Source organism: Ruditapes philippinarum, unplaced genomic scaffold (genome assembly GCF_026571515.1).
Source record: "Ruditapes philippinarum isolate M1 unplaced genomic scaffold, ASM2657151v2 ctg1404_1_1_1_1, whole genome shotgun sequence".
Classification (NCBI taxonomy): domain Eukaryota; kingdom Metazoa; phylum Mollusca; class Bivalvia; order Venerida; family Veneridae; genus Ruditapes; species Ruditapes philippinarum.
In genome coordinates, this window is record NW_026853475.1 from 1,318 (window position 1) to 21,005 (window position 19,688).

The following is a 19,688-nucleotide window of genomic DNA, read 5'->3' on the forward strand; positions in this document are numbered from 1 at the left end:
ATCTGCCGTTCGGCTGAAAGAAGATCATCTGCAACCGTCTGCATGACCCCAGGTTAAACAGTTTACACATTTGTCGGCAAATTGTATCAACACATGCGTAGGTTATAACAGGAGCTTAATTAAAAAGGCCTTTTAAACTATTTTAGCCGGATAATTCAACAGACCAGGACCAAGGCGTCTGCGAGGTGATGTCTCAACCTTTAGCATATTCCGTGCTAATCACTATTTCATCTTCCTTTAGCCAGATAAGATAAGGGAATATCTTATTACTGTAAAAAGCAGTAGTTTAACACCCTGAAAGCTTATATATCGATTATTAAATGATAGTTTCAGTAAATTCTAGATCACAAATCGTCTCGTGATTTACTTTAACAACGCTTTAATTTTGCTCTATTTCATGCTAGGTTTGACCCGGGGTTCCATACTTACAGAAAAATTCTATAATTATATTTTGTATCGGGAACTAAACAATGCTTTCCTCCATTATGACAAAGGTTAATTTTCGGTATAAAGTATGTTACTAGTACCAAGCAAATCGGTTTAAGAGTTACAGTGTGTACTCGTTATGATTTAAAATTATAAAAACAAAAAAAAATACAAGTCCCAAAGTTGTTACACTTTATGAATAAGTAACAATCTGCTTCTTAACTTTACTTTCTAATAAATATTTTTTATTTTTCACAATATAGTTAAACAAATGAAAACGTTTTTGAAGCAGATATCAAAATTTTTTCTAAATTTTTTCTATTTATACTATAACATAGAAAATATGACTTTACAATCTAAATTTGAGATATTGTTAACCGGAAATTCGTAAACTTATATATGATATGTCTGACTCAAGAAGATAATTAATTTTATTTTTTTTTTCTTATTAATTATACTAAATGATGATATACTTACGCAGGGATATGTTATTGTTTTCATAACAAGTACATATTCAAGGTACTTGTTTTGTTGTAGGGAACTTTCAATTTACTTTCTTGTTATGTTAATGAACTCTTTCTTGTTTCGTGGGCTGTTTGTGTTTTTTTCCATATGTTCCAAGATTTTCAATAATAAACGTCAAGTTAAAATACTAGAATATAAAATACCTTATTTTACGTTGTCGTGATATTAAATTAACATTTCCATGTAAAGAGTTCAAATCTAATTTTATTTTTAAAAAAACCTCATCTACTTTCTGTTTAGTTCGTGTCATATAAATTATTCTTTCTTTGTGTATATTGAGCAAATCACAGTCATTGTTGTAAAAATAACAAATAAAACGTATGAATTTTGAAGATCAAAGCCATCATTTCATACAAAATCTGCTTTTTTTTTTATCTTTTTCAAAAAAGGCCCGAGTGATATACCTATAAGATATATGGGTTTTTATATCCCAGTTTTTGAATTTATTTAAAGGATCAGGTTTATAAATAATTTACGGTTAAAAAAACAAATGAAACATCATTTTCGTTAAAGGCATTTATAAATTATTCAGTTAACGGAACCCAGAAAGTTACCAAAAATAATTTTTAGACTTTTTTGTGGCTTTGATTATTAATAAAAGTACTTAATAGTAGCTTTCCACTCGGTTCCTATAAATAGTCTATCTATAAATAGGTAATGAGTGTTAAGAAACACAAAAAATTCTCTATACTTTTAACGAAAACTTATCACACTTTCCATGCATTTTTGCCTCATTTTCATTTTAAACAAATTTTTAACGTTACTTGCATTTTAGGCCAGACGAATTTTAGCTTTAACTAAAGCTTTAGCTGAAAACCGTTTTCTACTATTTATAAACTGGTTGTCACACTATCATTTTGTAGGTTATTTCAAATTGCTGTTTGTTCTGAACAAACTTTAGTAAATCTTAAAATAATGTAGCCATTATAAAAGTTGTTATAAATTATTTAAACACAAGGCGATCCCGTATCACATGTGTCGCTGCGATGGCCAATTTCATGTTGGGACAAATTTTTGTGACGACGGGAACAAACAAGACGGGACCAGTGCACAACTAGACTGTACCTGATCATTCCTGTAAAGTTTTGGAAATAAAAATTGCACCAGTAGTTTATGGAGGAAGTAGTCCGGACAAGCTTATTGCGTATCTGGCAACACACAGAAAAAAAACACCTTTTTATCAAAGGGCCATCACTCGGCCAAAAATCATTTCAACCCCGAAAAACCCGTGCAATATGCGCAAGGACTTGAGCTACAGATCAATCCTGTAAAGTTTCATTGAAATTACATGAGTGGTATAAGAGAAGTAGTCCCGGACAAACTTTTAAATAAAATTATAAAAAGGGCCAACTCAAAACTCAAAAAAACATTTGAACCGGAAAATGCTGACAATATGCCCACAACACTCGACTTGGTACTGATCATTCCTGTAAAGTTTGGATGAAATTGCACTAGTAGTTTATTGAGGAGTAGTCCGGACAAGCTTTTGTGTATCTGGCAACACACAGAAAAAAAACCTTTTTTATCAAAGGGCCATAACTCGGCCAAAAATCATTCAACCGGAAACCCGTGCAATATGCGCAAGGACTGGAGCTACAGATCAATCCTGTAAAGTTTCATTGAAATTACATGAGTGTTTAGAGAAATAGTCCGGACAAACTTTAAATTAAAAATTATTAAAGGGCCATAACTCTGACAAAAATCATTGAACCGGAAAATGCTGACAATATGCACAACTAGACTTGGTACTGATCATTCCTGTAAAGTTTGGATGAAATTGCACCAGTAGTTTATGAGGGGTAGTCCGGACAAGTTTTGTGACAGACGGATGGACAGACAGACAGACAGACAGACGGACAGACAGACAGACGACGGAGAAGTGATCCCTATATGTCGCTATTACTCCGTAGAGGCGACACAAAAACTGAAAGATTTAAGGTGGTTGGGTTTTTTTCGACTCTATAAAACTGGAGGTGTGGGATTTTGTCCACTCTATAACATTTTAAGGTGTGGGGTTTTGACTGGTAGGGTTTTGTCCTACATTCGCTTGAAACAGCATGTAAATTGCTTGATTATTAAAAAGGATATGCAGATTTAAAGTTAGTCCGACCTGCAGCAAACGAAGTGTCATAAATCCGCTGTTATCGCTCAGACCCGTACGCTTCACGCTAAATAATTACATAATAAACAAATATCGCAACAAAGGGGGTCTTAAATTGCGGTTACATACTCTAAATACTCTTTAAAAAATTTATGACCAAGTGACATCTGACCAATATAAAAGCTGCTAAATAGTGTCATTTTATGGAAGAAATTTCTTCAAATCCTAACGTTATTTACCGTCCTTCTGGTATCTGTCGCACATGTCACGTGACTATCGGTAAAATTTGAGGCACTCGGTGTGGGGGAATGGAACGCATTTAATTGTTTCACTTTTAAAGTTTATAATTATCCTCATTATGCCGGCTCGCCACGGCGAGCCGGTATTAAGATAGGATTTTACTGAGAAACAACCTAAAACTCCGAATCAATCCAAAAATTTAATCAAAGCTTAGCTTCCAGCTTTCTACAAAATTTATCTATCAGGGCTAGGATCCAAAATTATTTAGCCAATCAAATTTGATCTTATATAGCGTCAAAAAAACCTTTCAATTTTCACGCCATTTTTTTAAAAAAGCAGCAAGTATTGTTTTGAGCGCAAAGATATATTGAATGATTAAAATGTTTGTTTTCATGGATTCTTTTTTCAGTAAATCATATTTACACTGACTTTTGATTAAGCGATTCACCAGTCCTGTTTTACTCTGTAGTAAGTTTTTCGTTTGGTTAATTAACATAAACGGACATCTGGTTCTGTGCATTTTTTTTTTTCTTTTTCCTTTTTTTCCGGTCATTTTATCCTTTCCGGTATTTTAGTGTTTGTATTTACTGGCCGGGATCCGGGACGCCCGGGATCCGGGATCGTATAAGATAATAAGGGAAAAAACTAATAAACTATATTTGTTGTTGATTATTGTCGTAATGATAGGCCATTAAACGTTAAGTTTTTTCATTGTATGTAATGAAAGTTAAATTGATTTAACTTAGGATATAGATATATTTAGAAGCTATTTTTAACAAATCACAATACTTATAATTATATGCCTAATTAATTGGAAAATCAAAGACTATATTCTTGAATTGGTCAAATCCCCGAGATCCCTATATGCGGTCCCAGCTTTTCTGAAACAATATTCTTTGAACTGTCCAATTCCTTGGATCTCTTAATTTTTTAATATGATCCCGGCTTTTCTGAAAACTATATTCTTGAACTGGTCAATTTCCGGGATCCTATTTTTCTAATAGGATCCCGGCTTTTCTGGCTGAATTGATATATAACTTGTGTTTACTTTAGGACTTGTATCTGTCACTTATTCCAATACAAAATAACATATTACAACTTAACTTCGTATAAAGAGACATTTTAATGAATTCTACTTATCTATTTTTTTCTGGTCAAGGTCAACAGGCCATATAGTAAATGTACATAGACATAGGGACTTCATTCTATCTGTTTACATCTTCATATATACTCATATTCCTCTTTGTTAAACTGAGAGAACTGCTTTCCTTAACTTTATATGTCACTTTTATTTTGATGTTCGCTGAAGTCTTTTCAGCTAACAGAACTGTCATTTTTACATTTAAACACGCCCCTGGAAAGAAATTACGAAGCGAGTCGCTACTAGCTTTTTTAAAAGCTAACCTTGTTATTATATTACACCAGTGTCACTCGGCCTGTGTATTCGTGTACGGAATTCCGTTTATTATATATAAATTTTATTTAACCCATTACTTCATATACACGCCTTTTAACGCCTTTTTCACCCCCCCCCCCTTTTTGTTGTCTCAAATGATGAAAAAATGCCTTATTTAGGCCCCCAAACACTTGTTTTTGTTTGAGAAATGTTGTTAAAAAAGTGACCTCTTTTTCGGCGCGGCCCCCCAACCAAATGATACATCAGGGGGTTGCCAGAAGGGGGATGTGCCCCCTTCTGTTTGGGGGGTTTGAAGGGGGGCGGAGTCCCCCTCATCGCCAAGAAAATTTTGGACTTGTGAGAGGGTGTAAATGACCCCAGATTGATCATAAGGTATCATGTAACCAACGTTGAAAAGCATTTGACTCTATCTCAATCCATTGAGAAGTTGCAGCACTTTGAAATCAATTTTGATGGAAAAAATCAACGCAAAATAGTGATTTTTGGCAATTTTGAGATGTCCCCTCGTTGCCATGGTAACAGAAAATTTAAGCCTGAGCATGTTGTTGCAAGGGCAATGGTCCAGTCAACATTTGTGCCAAGTTTGATTAGTGATGAAGCAGTTTTTATAGTATTATAGCAATTTGAACTTGTAACGGGAGACTTTTCAATGAAAACAGCCATTTTCACAAAATGCTCATGAAGTAATGGGTTAAAGGAACGAAAAACTGAGCTCCAGACAGACTTAAAGTCCGTGGTACGAGGTTCAAATTAGAACGGGATATTATAATGATTCAGTTTTCTGGGGGGAAATACAATACATTTCATAATTTGTCCGTGGCTTATTAGTACTGTGTTCGATCGCAATTCATTGGTGAATAATATATTCAAAGCATTCACTAAACATATATGTTCATATCTTTTTATTGATACATCCGCAGACTATCGAACAAATATTTTAGAAATTTGTCAGGGACACCTGACCAAGAGTCATATAGGCGTTCTCATAAAAAATGTTGTCTGTTTCTTTTGACATTGCTAGAAAGCGAGGTCGACTATACATCAAGCTCCTGAATCCGTACAAAAGTCTATGAACGCAATGTAACGTCTATCAGATTACGGGACAAATACATTATTATCTTAACCATTATGAATACTTAACAAATAAAATGTCACGGAAAGATAGAATTTCACTACGTTCACTTTAATTAAGTGGATGTGTATTATAGCTTATTGATCATAGACAAATTAAAAAAGTAAGGCCTGTTTGTTTGACCTTTAAATATGAATGTGTATAACTAAATATACAGCATCCATTTATAATGTGTAAGAAGGTAATTTGATTAAAGTGATATAGTAATATGAACCTGTTTCCTCAATGAATTGAATATCCATGAATTATACTATAATACTTTTCTATGAGAAATATGGCCTCGAAGTTTTCTTGTTTGTTTCTTTTCCCCGTCAATTATCGCTTTTAAATGTAGAGAACTTCCTTTTGACAAGAGGAATCTATAATCATAATATTTTTAGAACCTACATTTCTTCCTAATTCAAATTTTGCTCTTGTTACAGGTCGGGAAACATGTCAAAGAAAATGTCAAGAATGGCTGCTCGCTCTGGAAAGGACTCATCTGCGATGTCTTCAAATTCAGAAATGGAGAGGTACGTTGATTTAAACGATGTTTTACAATATCAAATATATTTAACAACTAAGAACAGGGAGCTGAAGTATCTGAAGCACGCTCCGTTCCTTCGCTTAATGATCTGATTTTGTTTCCGATTTATTCCCCATAACGGCAGCTCGCTTATCATAAATATTTTCAATCATCTTATCAGGGGAACGGAGATTTCTTTCTTGAGACAATTTTATGGGGGATTTTATATTGAAAAGTATATATTATACAATGGGTCTTATAGCTCATTATTACTTTATTTTGGTTCCTATTGCGTTCAATTCTGTAGCATCGCATTTATATCTATATTAAGTAAAGAGACTTAATAAGAAATAATAGACTAGTATTTGTTCTTGATAAAAGTATTTTTTGTGTCCCTGTGACTGCTTAGTGTATTCACTTCGAGGACATTTACAGAAAGTTAAACCAAACATTCAAAAGGAATTGATTTTTGCATATTTTGCATACATTGTATATATCAAAAAAATAAAGTTATACTTTTGGTTTTAAAAACAATTTCTATTATCTTGTACATGCAATCCGCTAAAAGTACTACTTTTCCTACCATTTATGTCTAGTAAGGTCTATAATTACAGTTTTCTTTTCTTTCAGTTCATTTGATACTGACTGGAGGGAATCAAGAACGGCTGCACAATGTGTGTCACATCTTTGCTTCTCAGAACATCTTTCTGACATCAGCTTTACCTTCAGCGACGATAAAAGTGTGAAACTTCCAGCGCATAAATTTGTACTGAGCATGCGAAGTGATGTTTTTGAAGCCATGTTTTATGGTTCTCTTGCAGAAGGAGGTGAAACGGTGTTAATCAAAGATGTCAATCCTGACGTAATGAAGACGGTTTTAAGGTTAATATATCACAATATCATTGAATGCACAGCTGTTGAATCTGCAATAATTAATGGTGACAACCTTAAAAAGATAACAATTGAGAATATGCGTGATTGTCCATAATGTTGTTTTTTGTTGTTGTTTTTTGTGTGTTTTTTTTCGGTTATTTTCAGTTCTCTCTTCTTAGGTAGACATATCATTGTACTGAATATCGATGAGATATCATTCATTTACTTTTTATTAATTATGCCCCCCTCATTCAAAGAAGTGGAAGTATATTGCTTTGCATTTGTTTGTCTGTCGGTCCATCGTTCCGTAGACCAAACGGTTCCCGATCAATAACTAAAGAATGCTTAGGCCTAAGAACTTCAAACTTGGTTCCATGATTGAAAATGACCAGAAGATAACCCCTGTTCATTTTAAGGTCAAATGTCAAAGGTCAAGGTCACAATGACATTGAAGGTAAAAACGGTTTCCGATCAATATCTAAAGAACGCTTAAGTCTAGGAACTTCAATCTTGGTATGATAATTGTACATGACCAGTATATGACCCCAGTAGTATGATGATTGAGCGAGTCTAGGCCACCCCAAAATGACAATTCATTAAATCATCAAAATAACGTCTTAATTACATAAACTGAAATTACTAAACCATTAAATCATCAAAATAACGGTTTCAAACATTCAAAAAACCCTCAATATAGATATAATACAACATAGTGTGTCTAGCGCACCACCCTAAAAAAAATTTTTTTTCCAGTTATACCCCTTTTTTTATAACCTACTTTTTTAAAAAGATTTTCTTCTCCAACATCCCTTAAAAAAAATTTTTTTATCCCCGGCGTGATTCGAACCCTCGACCCATAAAAAATAAAAAAATTAATAGACACCGCACATAATGGCACCTTTAAAAATATTTTTTTTTCTGAATGGAATCTGAATTTATAGTAGAAAAAAATAAAAAAAAAATTTCCAGTTATACCCCATTTTTTTAACAACGATTACCGTTCATTTAGTGAAGGTTATAATCTCACCTAAACTGAACAAAATATAAAAGTAAAATTGATAATGCGTGAAGAAAATGTAATTTAAATAGTATGAAGCAATCACGCGATTGATCAAAGAGTGTCGATTTAATAGCTGGTACAAAAACCTACCATCGTTCAAAATCTGCATGGGTGAAAAGGCCATGAAAAACGAATTATCCAACCGTATATACCTCACTATAGCATGCGGTCTACCACAGCGGCTCATTTACATATTTTGAAAATTTCTGCATAAAATAAAATTTTATGAATACGTAAGTAAAGAAAATTATATTCGTAAAAAGTAAAATGTAATAATACCTATTACTATACTTCCTACTATTAATGCTGTTCTTTTATCTTCGTGTTCATCATTTATTTTTTTTCTTTAATTTCTACATGTACAGGTTCTTCAGGTATTTTATCATTTTTTGGTTCCGGTATAGATTTCTTTGTTGGTGTTCCTTTAATTTCTGTATGTAGAATTGTTGGAATTGGTTGAATATTAACATCATTATTCAATCCAAGTTTTTGATAATTAGTTGCTACTATAATTTTATTATTATAATTTTGTATTTCTCCGATTCTTAATTCCATATTACTAGGAGACATGTACAAACCAATTCCGTAAACATAATCAACTTTACTTCTGGCAAATTTTAATGTATTTTGATATCTTTTAATTTGACTCGGTAAATCTACGGGACTATTAATTGCATCCTCAACGTTGGATCCTCAAAGCTGTTCCTGTTCCGAGTATATCAGTTCTTGTTTGAGATTGTGAACAAAGAATAGCCCAACAATAGGTTCTTATTGATTCGTTAATCCGTTGAACGCCTGCTCTCGTAAAACCTTCTGAAGTATCGAGAATAAATGTGGTCCAAACATCCTTAACATCATCTTCTTGTTGAATATAATCAATATGAATTTTCTTTGGTGGAAGATATTCGCATGATGAAATACCACATTTTCTTCCACCTGGAACTTCAGGCCCGAATGTCATTTTTGATAAATCTAAATCAGATGATGTGCTGCTAGAAATATGTTTTGAAGAATAATCATGTCTAAAATCAGTTCGTTTCCATGCAGAGTGACTAGTTGTGTGAACTAATCCTAAACCATTTCCACTTTTATACATTTTTTGTCTCCAATCTGAATGAGGGTCTACATTAAACTCTTTACATATTCTTTCGTAAGCACCACGGTCATAACTGTTGTTAAATGCATTCCAACTTTTATCTTGTGGTAGGGCAATAGATAATTCAAATAATATTCTTCTTGTTTGGTAGTAAACGTGAAATAAGAATAGTGAACCGGTCAACCCTCCTGCTTTTAAATGGTTGTTAACATCTATACCACAACCTGTAGTAGCACACCATATAGCGAAGTTTAATTGATTTTGCCAAAACGATAACCAGTCTGCATTCCATCTATTAACTATTTCATTTGATGATATTTTTGGTAATAGGTAATTTTCAAATATATTTGGGAAATCCGCATTAAAACTTTTCTTATCTGATGAAATAATAACGGATTGTTTTATTATATCTATAGGTTTTTTAAGATATATTCCCCCTGTATTATAAACTACTTCTTCGTTGTATTTGAAATTATGTACTGTCATTTTTATTTATTAAAAAAATGTATCAAACAATTTCAAACATTGAAAACACTATAAATTTCCTACAATATATAGATAACAAATGTGGAAATAAGATAATTGGATTAAGGAGTTTTACTTATACTATAGGTTGGTATAATTTAATTGATGAATATATACAAAAGGATTTTGATAGTCCTAACAAGATTACAAATGGTTATTACAGTTTTCAACAAATAGTAGATATATTTGACAATTATAATATTACATTAACTGTAAATGAAACAAATGGTATTGCCTCTTTAATTACTTCCGATGATTTGAAGATAAGTAAAGGTTTAAAACAAATATTAGGGTTTAAAAATAAGAAAATATTTACTGCTAATGAAACGCACTACGGTGAAATAACAATAGATTTTGCACCTTATAAACAACTATATGTTCATCTTGAGCAAATAAATAGCTTTTACAATTTCTTTGATGGTGCTCCTAGTAATATTCTTTGTGTTGTTCCCGTTGAAAATAAACCATTCGGTGATATTGTTCATATTAATTTTAGTAATCCACAATACAAACAATTGACACATGGTGATATTTCTGAATTAAGTATAAGCGTTTGTGATGAGAAAGGTCAGAAAATAAACAACAATGGATTAACAATTAGTTGTGTTTTGGAAATTATATAGTTTTTTTTTACTTTTTATTAATATAATTATTAGCAGCTGCATACAACATTCCGGCAACAAGAACAACTACAGCCCATAAATGTTCACCAAACCAGGATACAACTTTACCCGCGGAAGAAAGCAACCAAGAAACAATAGCACCGATAATACCGGGCAATGCTTCTGCAGCTTTACCAGCTAGAGTAGCTAACAGTTTACCAAGATTTGATAATTGTTTTTTTATCCAGTCTTTTACACCACTTCCATCTTTTGGAGGAGGCTTAGGTGTTGTAGTTCCACCACCGGTAGTAGGAATAAAAGTCTCAACAATAACACCAATAATCATTCCGAAAGCAGTTAAAACACTAACAATTGTAATTCCTTGTTCTCTGAATAATGTTTTTATTCTCTCGGCTAATGTAGTGTCTTCTTTTAATACTTTATTTATTGTTTCTTTTATTCTATTTATCTGACTACGTAATTTATCTCTATTAACATTAATTACTTCCAGTCTTGCACTTCTCTCAGACTCCAAATCTCTTATTCGACTACTTATCCTCTCTATTTGAAATTCATCATTATCTGATTTGGCTTGTTCTAATTTACGGTTTTCTTTTTCTATGTCTTTATTTGTTTCATTCAATTTAGTCAATTCATTTGCAATCTCTTCTTTTACAGTAGTCATCGCTTTGAGGACACCATCCATTTCTCTTTTTGTCATATCTGTTTGTGTAGCAGTTGTAGTTTCCGTGAAAGATGTTTCAAAAGTTTTAACTGCAGTTTCAACTTCGTCAACTGTGTTTGTTAAATCTTGTATTTCTTGTGGTGAAGAAATGTCTTGCAAAGGAATATTCTTTGTTTTTATTTTGCTGTTTAATTCTATTAATTTAGCAAACTCTTTTCTACCTTGCTTGATTCTTGTAACAGATGGTTGAAAATCATTTACACCTAAAAAATCCCTAACAAATCCAACACCATATTTCCTTTGAAGAGTATTAAATGATAAAAATGTTACTATTTCATCAGGGTTGTTAGATTTATAATATGTTAATGCATATTCTTTATCTCCTTCGACATATAACATTGGTCTCCCTAATTTGTCATTTTTGACAACGGAATCTATATTATGTACAGATTCTTCATTCCTTTCATAAACTCTATTTGTCATTTGTTGTGTTATTTTCTTTTTCATAGATATCTTATCATCACCTGATAAATCTTTTAAACTAGTATATTGAATATTTAATGTTCTTTGAAACTGTTCTTCATCCGTAAAAGATGTTTCATCTAAATCCTGTTCATCATCTTTATCATCATAGTCATCTTTATCAAACGCAGAATTATCAAATTCAAATCCGCCTTCAGCCATTTTTATTACTTAAAAAATATCCTTAAAAATTTCCCTTTAAAAATGTCGGCTTTTGGAGAAAAATTAAACCCCTACAGAAAATTAAGAGAACCACGTGGTATAAGAGGAATTCGTCAAAGTGTTGTTATAACCAATAATCCTTCAACTATTGACCAAAATCAACAATTGTTAGTGAGATTTCCTAATCTAAGTAGTAATGATGTTATTGTTCCCGGATCAGTCAGATTAGCATTTGAAATTGAACTAAACTCTAAAGATGTAAATGCAACAGTATATCAAAACATAGGAAGAGCAATAATTAAGAAAACAACAATTAGAATAAGTGGAAATGAAGTTATGTCTATTGATGATAGCGATATTTACCATTGTTATATCGATTTATGGAAGTCTCCCCCTGAACGTGTAAATATGGCCTATCAAGGTATCGGTAAAGATAATATGTTGAAACACAGGGTTGGTGCTGCAGATGCTTCATCAGACAAAGAAGATGAGGCTGTAGCAAAAGCATACAAGAACAGATTTTGCATCCCACTTGATTTTGAACTATTAGAAACGCATATGCCATTCTACCAAGCTGGTCTCGGTGATAGACTCGAATATGAACTTACTTTTAATGATTATGAAAAAGTTATTAAATCAACAGATGCTACTTCGAGTTATACAATCAAAAACATATGTTTGGAATTCGATATGGTGTCTGACCCAGAACTTGCAAAACAAATAAGACAACAGGTAGATGGTAAAATGGTTATTTTATATGACAGAATACTCAGACACAGAAAAATAACTAAAAATAAATCTGATACTCTTTGGAATATTAATCTAAATGTTCCTGCTAGAAGTATGAAAGGTGGTCTATTGTTGTTTGAAGACCCAGATAGAACATCAACTGAAACTTATTACAATCCGAATATAACAAAAGTAGGAATGACAATAGAAGGAGTCCCAAATCAACTATACAGTCAAGGAATGAAATCTTATCAACAGTGGGATGAGATAAATAAATTCTTTGCTTTGAATTCAAAACGAAATAAAGAAACAAATATGATTGTAAAAGATTTATGTTTCACTAGTACAACATTAGAAAAATATTTAACAAACAATTATGGATTATGGTTTGATTTACGTTCCACGGATGACAACTCACTACACGGTTCGGGAAGAAGAATTGAAAATGCATCAGAAGGTATTACAATACAAATCGAGAAAGAAGCAGGAGCGGATGAACCTATAAATGTTTATTTATATATTATACAAGATGCACAAATTAATTTTGAAGATGGTAGATTTAAAGAAATTAGTTATTAAGCGAGTAAGTAGATTATTTTATTTTTTTTTATTATTAAAATGGAATTACCAAAATATCCACACTGTGCAATTATTTGCGGCCAAACTGGCTGTGGAAAGACTGAATTTGTTTTAGACTTACTTGAAGGTAAATATAATCGTGTATTTAATCATATTGTTATACTTTGTCCAACCATTCAATGGAACAAAGCATACAAAAATCGTAAGTGGATTGGTGATGTCAAAAATCCAAAAACAAAGAATCTTATATTCGTAAATCCAATTGTTAAAGGTGAAGAGAAATTACAAGAACTATTAAGAATATTCTTCAAAAAGTACGCTGGTTCTCCTACTTTATACATCATTGATGATTGCAGTGCTACAAAAGAATTAACGAAGAAAAAAGATATGCTTTCGGAAATGGCTTTCTCAGGAAGACACGCAGAACAATCAGTATGGGTTATATCACAAAGATACAATTCAGTTTTAAAAGATTTAAGAGAACAAACAAAATGGTTATGTATGTTTTACACAAAAGACAGAGATAGCTTCGAAAATTGTCTACGAGAAAATGATGTCATTCCTACATTGGAAGAACGACAAAGAATAAAGGAAGAACTAAAAAAGGAGAAGCATCGTAAATTAATTTTGAAAACTGACCAACCTACTAATTATTGGGTAGTTGATTAAGTTATTTTTTATTTAATTAATGCTATAGCAATGCTTAAGTAATGCTTTAGTAATGCTTTAGTAATGCTTTAATGCTTTAGTAATGCTTTAGTAATGCTTTAGTAATGCTTAAATTATATAAAATAAAGAATAAATTTTTGCTTAAGTAATGCTTAAGTAATGCTTAAGTAATGCTTAAGTAATGCTATAGCAATGCTTTAGTAATGCTAAGGTTTTTACATATGTTTTTAGTAATGCTTTAGTAATGCTATAGTAATGCTTAAGTAATGCTTTAGTAATGCTTTAGTAATGCTTTAGTAATGCTTAAATTATATAAAATAAAGAATAAATTTTTGCTTAAGTAATGCTTAAGTAATGCTTTAGTAATGCTTTAGTAATGCTATAGTAATGCTTTAGTAATGCTAAGGTTTTTAGTAATGCTTTAGTAATGCTTTAGTAATGCTTTAGTAATGCTTTAGTAATGCTTTAGTAATGCTTAAGATTTTTAATATTACTTAAAATAGAATAAAAAAAATGATACCTGAAATACTTCAAATACTAACAATTATAACAAACACTGCAGTCTTATCAGTAGTTGGATATTGCGTATTTAATTATTATAAAATAAAAAAAATATTTAAAAATATACCAATAAAAATGGATGCTGAAAAAATACTCAAAGAAAACATTACATGTGATGAAAATAATGAATTAGATGAAATGAAACTTGATAGATTAGCATCAATTGTTGCTGGTGGAGGAAGTAAACAATATCTTGGAAAAGAATACCAAATGTCAGACATTGATACAATGACACCAGAACAAATAAATAAACTATACTGCAGATATGAAGCTAGATTAGGAGCAAGTATGACTAAGACATTGGGAAACTCTTTTATTAATTTATATGTTATGGGTGTATCAAAATATTTTAATGTTGTGGATCCCCCAAAATTAATACAAGATTTAGAAGAAGATCCATTTGTAAATAATGCTCTGAATAGTTCATGTTGTAAACTTTATTATAGATACGGAATGTATCTTGCTCCTTTTACTGCTATGTTAACAACAGCAAAACATATTGATTTTAATAAATCTACAGATAATGAATTAGAAAATATTACTATAAAAAATGACGAGTGAAAAAGTTGAAATTATTATGCCGGATGAAAAAGAAAAAACTAAAGAAAAAACGAAAAACCCAAAAAGAGTATCTGCAGGTAAGAAAGGTGCAGAAGCAAAAAAAATGAAAGCTGAATTAAATAAAAAAGAAAATGAAGAAATAAAGAAAGAAAACATAAAATTAAAATCTATAACAAAAGATGATGATGATGAAGTTAAAGAATTTACAAGTTTAAATATGTACAAAAATTATATACCTTTGTGTTTAATTGGAGTTGCCGGATTGGGATTATATATTTATAAGTCTAAACAAGTTAAACCTATTATAAAACAGCAACCTGTGATACAACAGCAACCTGTTCTACAAAAAAAAGAAATTGAGTCAAAAGAAAATAGTATAGGTAGTTGGTAAAAAAAATTGTTTAAATTTAATATATAAAAATGGCGACACAAATTGACGGAAAACAAATAGCGAACATGTTATATCATGCTGGAGTGGAAACTGCACTAACAATTGGATATTCAGAACTAGGTAGAAAACTATTAAAAAGACCAGCACCAAAAGTAGATTTTAATATGGGAGATGTTGGAATGTTAACTATCGATATATTACTCGCAATGGCAACTAAAGATATGTTGGTTAAGCAGGGTATTATACCAGCAGATATTATGAAGTAAACTTTTTTTTATTTTATTTTATTTATTTAAAAATGGCTAGTGCAGTAATAATGATGATTGGTGGTGCAGCGGTTAATGCGTTAGCCTTTTCGGGTAGTAATTATTTGTTTTCGCATATGGGTAAAAATAGTGATATAGAGAGAAAAAGACACGATAAAGCGATGGAAAAATTACAAGAAGAAACAACTGCATGGAATGAAAAGAGAACAGAAAGATTAGATTTTATTAATGAACAAATGAAAAAGGAACGCCATGCTACGGAAGAATTTGATAATGCTGATACAGCAATGAAAGAATATTATTATATTACTGGAAAACAATTACCGGCTTTACCTCCTAAACCCGTATTAAGTGATTTTTACACTCCGTCAGAAGACCAGAAAAATAGAGAGATTGCATTTATTGTTGGTGGTATGGCATTAACTGGTTTTCTTGCATATAAAATTAAGTAAAATAACCATACGGTAAAGTATCTATTCCATTATCACATATATATCTTTTATCATCAAATGGTGACATACTTATTTTATTTATTTCATTAACATACATTTCATGTTTATCAGAATTCATTGTATACATTTTATTCATTTTAGTTTTATTATTAAACAGACAATCTTTATAATCATCAAACTTAATATCTTTCTTTATTGTTGTTTTTCCAATTCCTTTTAATTTTTTTTCTTCTTCTACTTTTTGATTACTTAAATCTGTTAACGTGAAAGAATATGCTTTACTTCTCAGGAAAACTATTTCATTCATAATTTTCCCATTAAGTTCATCTTTAAATTTACCAATTACTTTTTTATTTTTTTCCGAATATAAAGGATGATCTTTAGGATAACCCGATGTATCTAATTCATCTGTTATTTCTTCCATATCTTTATAAATATCTTTAGTTTTAATGCTTAAGATTATAGAATCCGTATCACTTGCAACTAATTCATTCTTTTCCCATAATTTATTAACAACATTATAATAAAATTTATACATTAATTTTTTTGAGTAATCTAATACAGCTTGTCCTAAATAAATAGGTTTATTAAATTTAACGGAAGTAACATTATTTATTATTGCAACAAAGTTATCGTTAAATATTACTGAATCTTTAAAATTTGGTTTGTTTATATATTTTTTTACTTCGTCTTTATTGTAAGATAATATAATTTCACTTCTTCCTCTAATATCTTCTAATGTCTTTCCGTAGAAACTATTGTTCATTAACTTCCATAAATCTTTTTCTGATTTTCCATCCTTTCTTTGTTCGGTATTAAAATCAATATATTTTTTTAACCATTTACTTTCTTCAAAGGAAATAGTTCTATATACTTTTGTTACTTTCATACCGAGTTTAATATATTCCTTTAAAATACTATTATGAATAATATATTTCTTTTTATCATATAATGTTAAGAATAGTTTTTTTTTCTTTACCTAATGGTTTATCTCCTAATAAATTTAATTGATAATCAGATAATTCTTCTTTGTTTACTTTTATTTTTTCTGGTGCTAGAGGATATCTAAATGTTTTCTTTTTGCATTTATTTGTATATTCTAAATCACATTCAATGATACATCCTCTACCTTCTGGAATATTTTTATAATATTCAGGATTTTCTTCCCATTTAAAATCTTTAGTTGGTAACTTTTGTGACATTGCCCAACCATATAAATTATTAGCATCTAGGTATAATAAATAGTTTTCATCACCATTCTTTAATATTTCTAAATATTCTTGCATTTCGTTTTCGTCATGATAGTTAGGAGTATACTTATTAAAAGCTTTTACGTGTCTTGGTCCTAGAACGCCAGAAAAACCACCTCTAATACCTTTCTCAAACATTTGTAACATATCAACATCAGTTAATAATTCTAATTCTATTTCCGTATATTTCAAACCGCATTGCCACGTTAAACCCGGTGCAGAATAACAATAACAAGGATCTATTTTATGATGTTTTAAAAAGAAGTCTCTAAATTTTTCGAATGCATCTGCTAATATCAATACATCTGTTTTAAGATACAGCTCGTGATAATCCTGTAAAGTTTTACAATTAAAATATTCCCATACTCTCTGTGCATGTTCATACTCTTTTTCTGTAATTGTTTGTTGGGTTAATGTTGAATAAAATTCTTTAATATCTGGCAATTTATCATCTTTTAATTTTTTTATATAATCAATGTATTCGTACGGATAGAATCCTTTTTGTTTTAGTAGACTAATATCTCGCAAATTCCCGTAGGTCGCAAACTCTTTTTCTAAAATAGGAAACTCATCAATTGATTTGGCAATATCTGATAAGCCTTTTAACATAAATCTGTATGAATCAAGGAATCTTAATTTTTTAAATGCTGTTCCGTAATCTATAGAAATATATTCTTCTGAGTTTTTAGAAAGAAGTTTTACTTTATTATATTCATCTTCATATTTCATCAATTCTTCAATTATGAAATGGAAATCATAATTTGATCCATTATGAAAAAACACTGGTATTAATTTTGTTGCTTTACCTTCTTTTGTATTACACGATTGACACGCTGCTCCTCTATATTTTCCTGAAAGATGATTATGTTCCCTTATTTTACAATTATCTCGCGAACTTTGTGAGCTCCCGTAGGTCGCAAATTCTTTTTTACAAATATAACATTCAGTTGCTTCTTGAAATTCATCTTCTTCTTGTTTACTTAAACATGGTTTTTTCTTTTCATTTAGATACATCTGATAAGTAATCTTTTTAAAAATTTTAACTATCTTTTCAACATATTTTTCTTTTGCATCGTTTCCAACATAAGAAATGTATTCTGATTCATAGATTTCTGGATAATCAGATTTAACATATATTCCATAACTATTTATTTCTTGTTTACTTATTGGTTTTATATAAGATTCATTAGGATTTGGTTGAGATGACTTTATAGGAATATTGTTTGATTCAAAATCAGAATAGATAACAAATGGTAATTTATTTTTAAAATGATAATTTTTAAATTTAAGAATATTTTCTCCTGGTTTTGGCATTATGGTTGTACAATGTTTATTATCATAACATATTTTTTTATGTATAATTAGTGTTTTTTCTCTTTGAAATCCTTGTAAACAATTTCTGCATGTAAATGATTTATGCTTATTCTTATCACACATGTAACTATTTAAATCTTTAATTAAACAATAATGGGTATTTTCATTACTTTCAATGTATAAGAGATCAATTGGATTTTCACTTTCTATGTTTGAAACATAAACAGGATACAAAGATTGTTTATCTGTTTGATTCTCTAACGCAAATACGTTGATACTTAGATTATTTTGTTTTTCTACTTTTGAGATATCTTTTATTGATACAGGATATTCAATCCCTTTCATGTTAATTTCATTTTCGTGTGCTTTATATTTAGTTACTCTTTGTTTATGTTCAGAAGCAGGATATAACTTTGATAATATAGACCAAAGAAAACATTTATTATCATTTTTGTTTTGAACATTAATAATATTATTTGATTTAAATTGAAGAGGAATATAAGATGAAGCTTTCTGATAATCATATTTATATTGTTTTACTATTACACTTTTAATATTGTTGAAAACAAAACCAGATCCTCTTTCTTGAAATTCATCTATCCAAGCTTCAAATTTATTTATTAAACTTTTATAGAATGTAGATATATTATTTTGTGTTAGGATAACTTGAGCAGGATGAGAGTAATGACTTTCTATTATATCAAATGCCATGGGAGTTGAAAATTCACTCGTTATTATTATTTTTATTTTCGAAGGAAATTGATTGATATCTATTTTATCTTTTAATATGTTTATATATTTAGTTATATCCTCTTCGTCAATATCATCAATAATAGTTTCAGTAATAAGATCTTTAAATGTTTTGGATTTTTGTGTTCTCATTTTTAATATATATAATTTTAATTATCTATAAATTTTTTATATTTTTTTATTGTAATATTCATGTTGATAATTAGGATTTTTAAGTATAAATTCTTGATAAGATTTTTTATATTTTTCTTTATTATTTTGATAATGTAATATTTGTTTTGGTTTATTACATTGT

At 30.2% G+C, this 19,688-nt stretch overlaps 1 protein-coding gene across 2 annotated transcripts in view; it reads left to right on the plus strand.

The window, feature by feature from the left end:
* Positions 1–6,129: 6,129 nt before the first annotated feature.
* The window catches only part of LOC132736984 (BTB/POZ domain-containing protein 6-B-like), a 69,651-nt gene continuing 56,092 nt past the window's right edge, over positions 6,130–19,688 (plus strand). Inside the window, exons 1-2 of one of the 2 annotated variants that reach the window (XM_060724208.1) lie at positions 6,150–6,353; positions 6,977–7,228. In XM_060724208.1, coding sequence (XP_060580191.1) covers positions 6,274–6,353; positions 6,977–7,228 — 332 coding nt within the window. In that variant the 5' untranslated portion in view covers positions 6,150–6,273. Of the gene's footprint in view, positions 6,354–6,976; positions 7,229–19,688 lie in introns of both variants that reach the window. The other variant, XM_060724209.1, reaches the window with a different exon arrangement.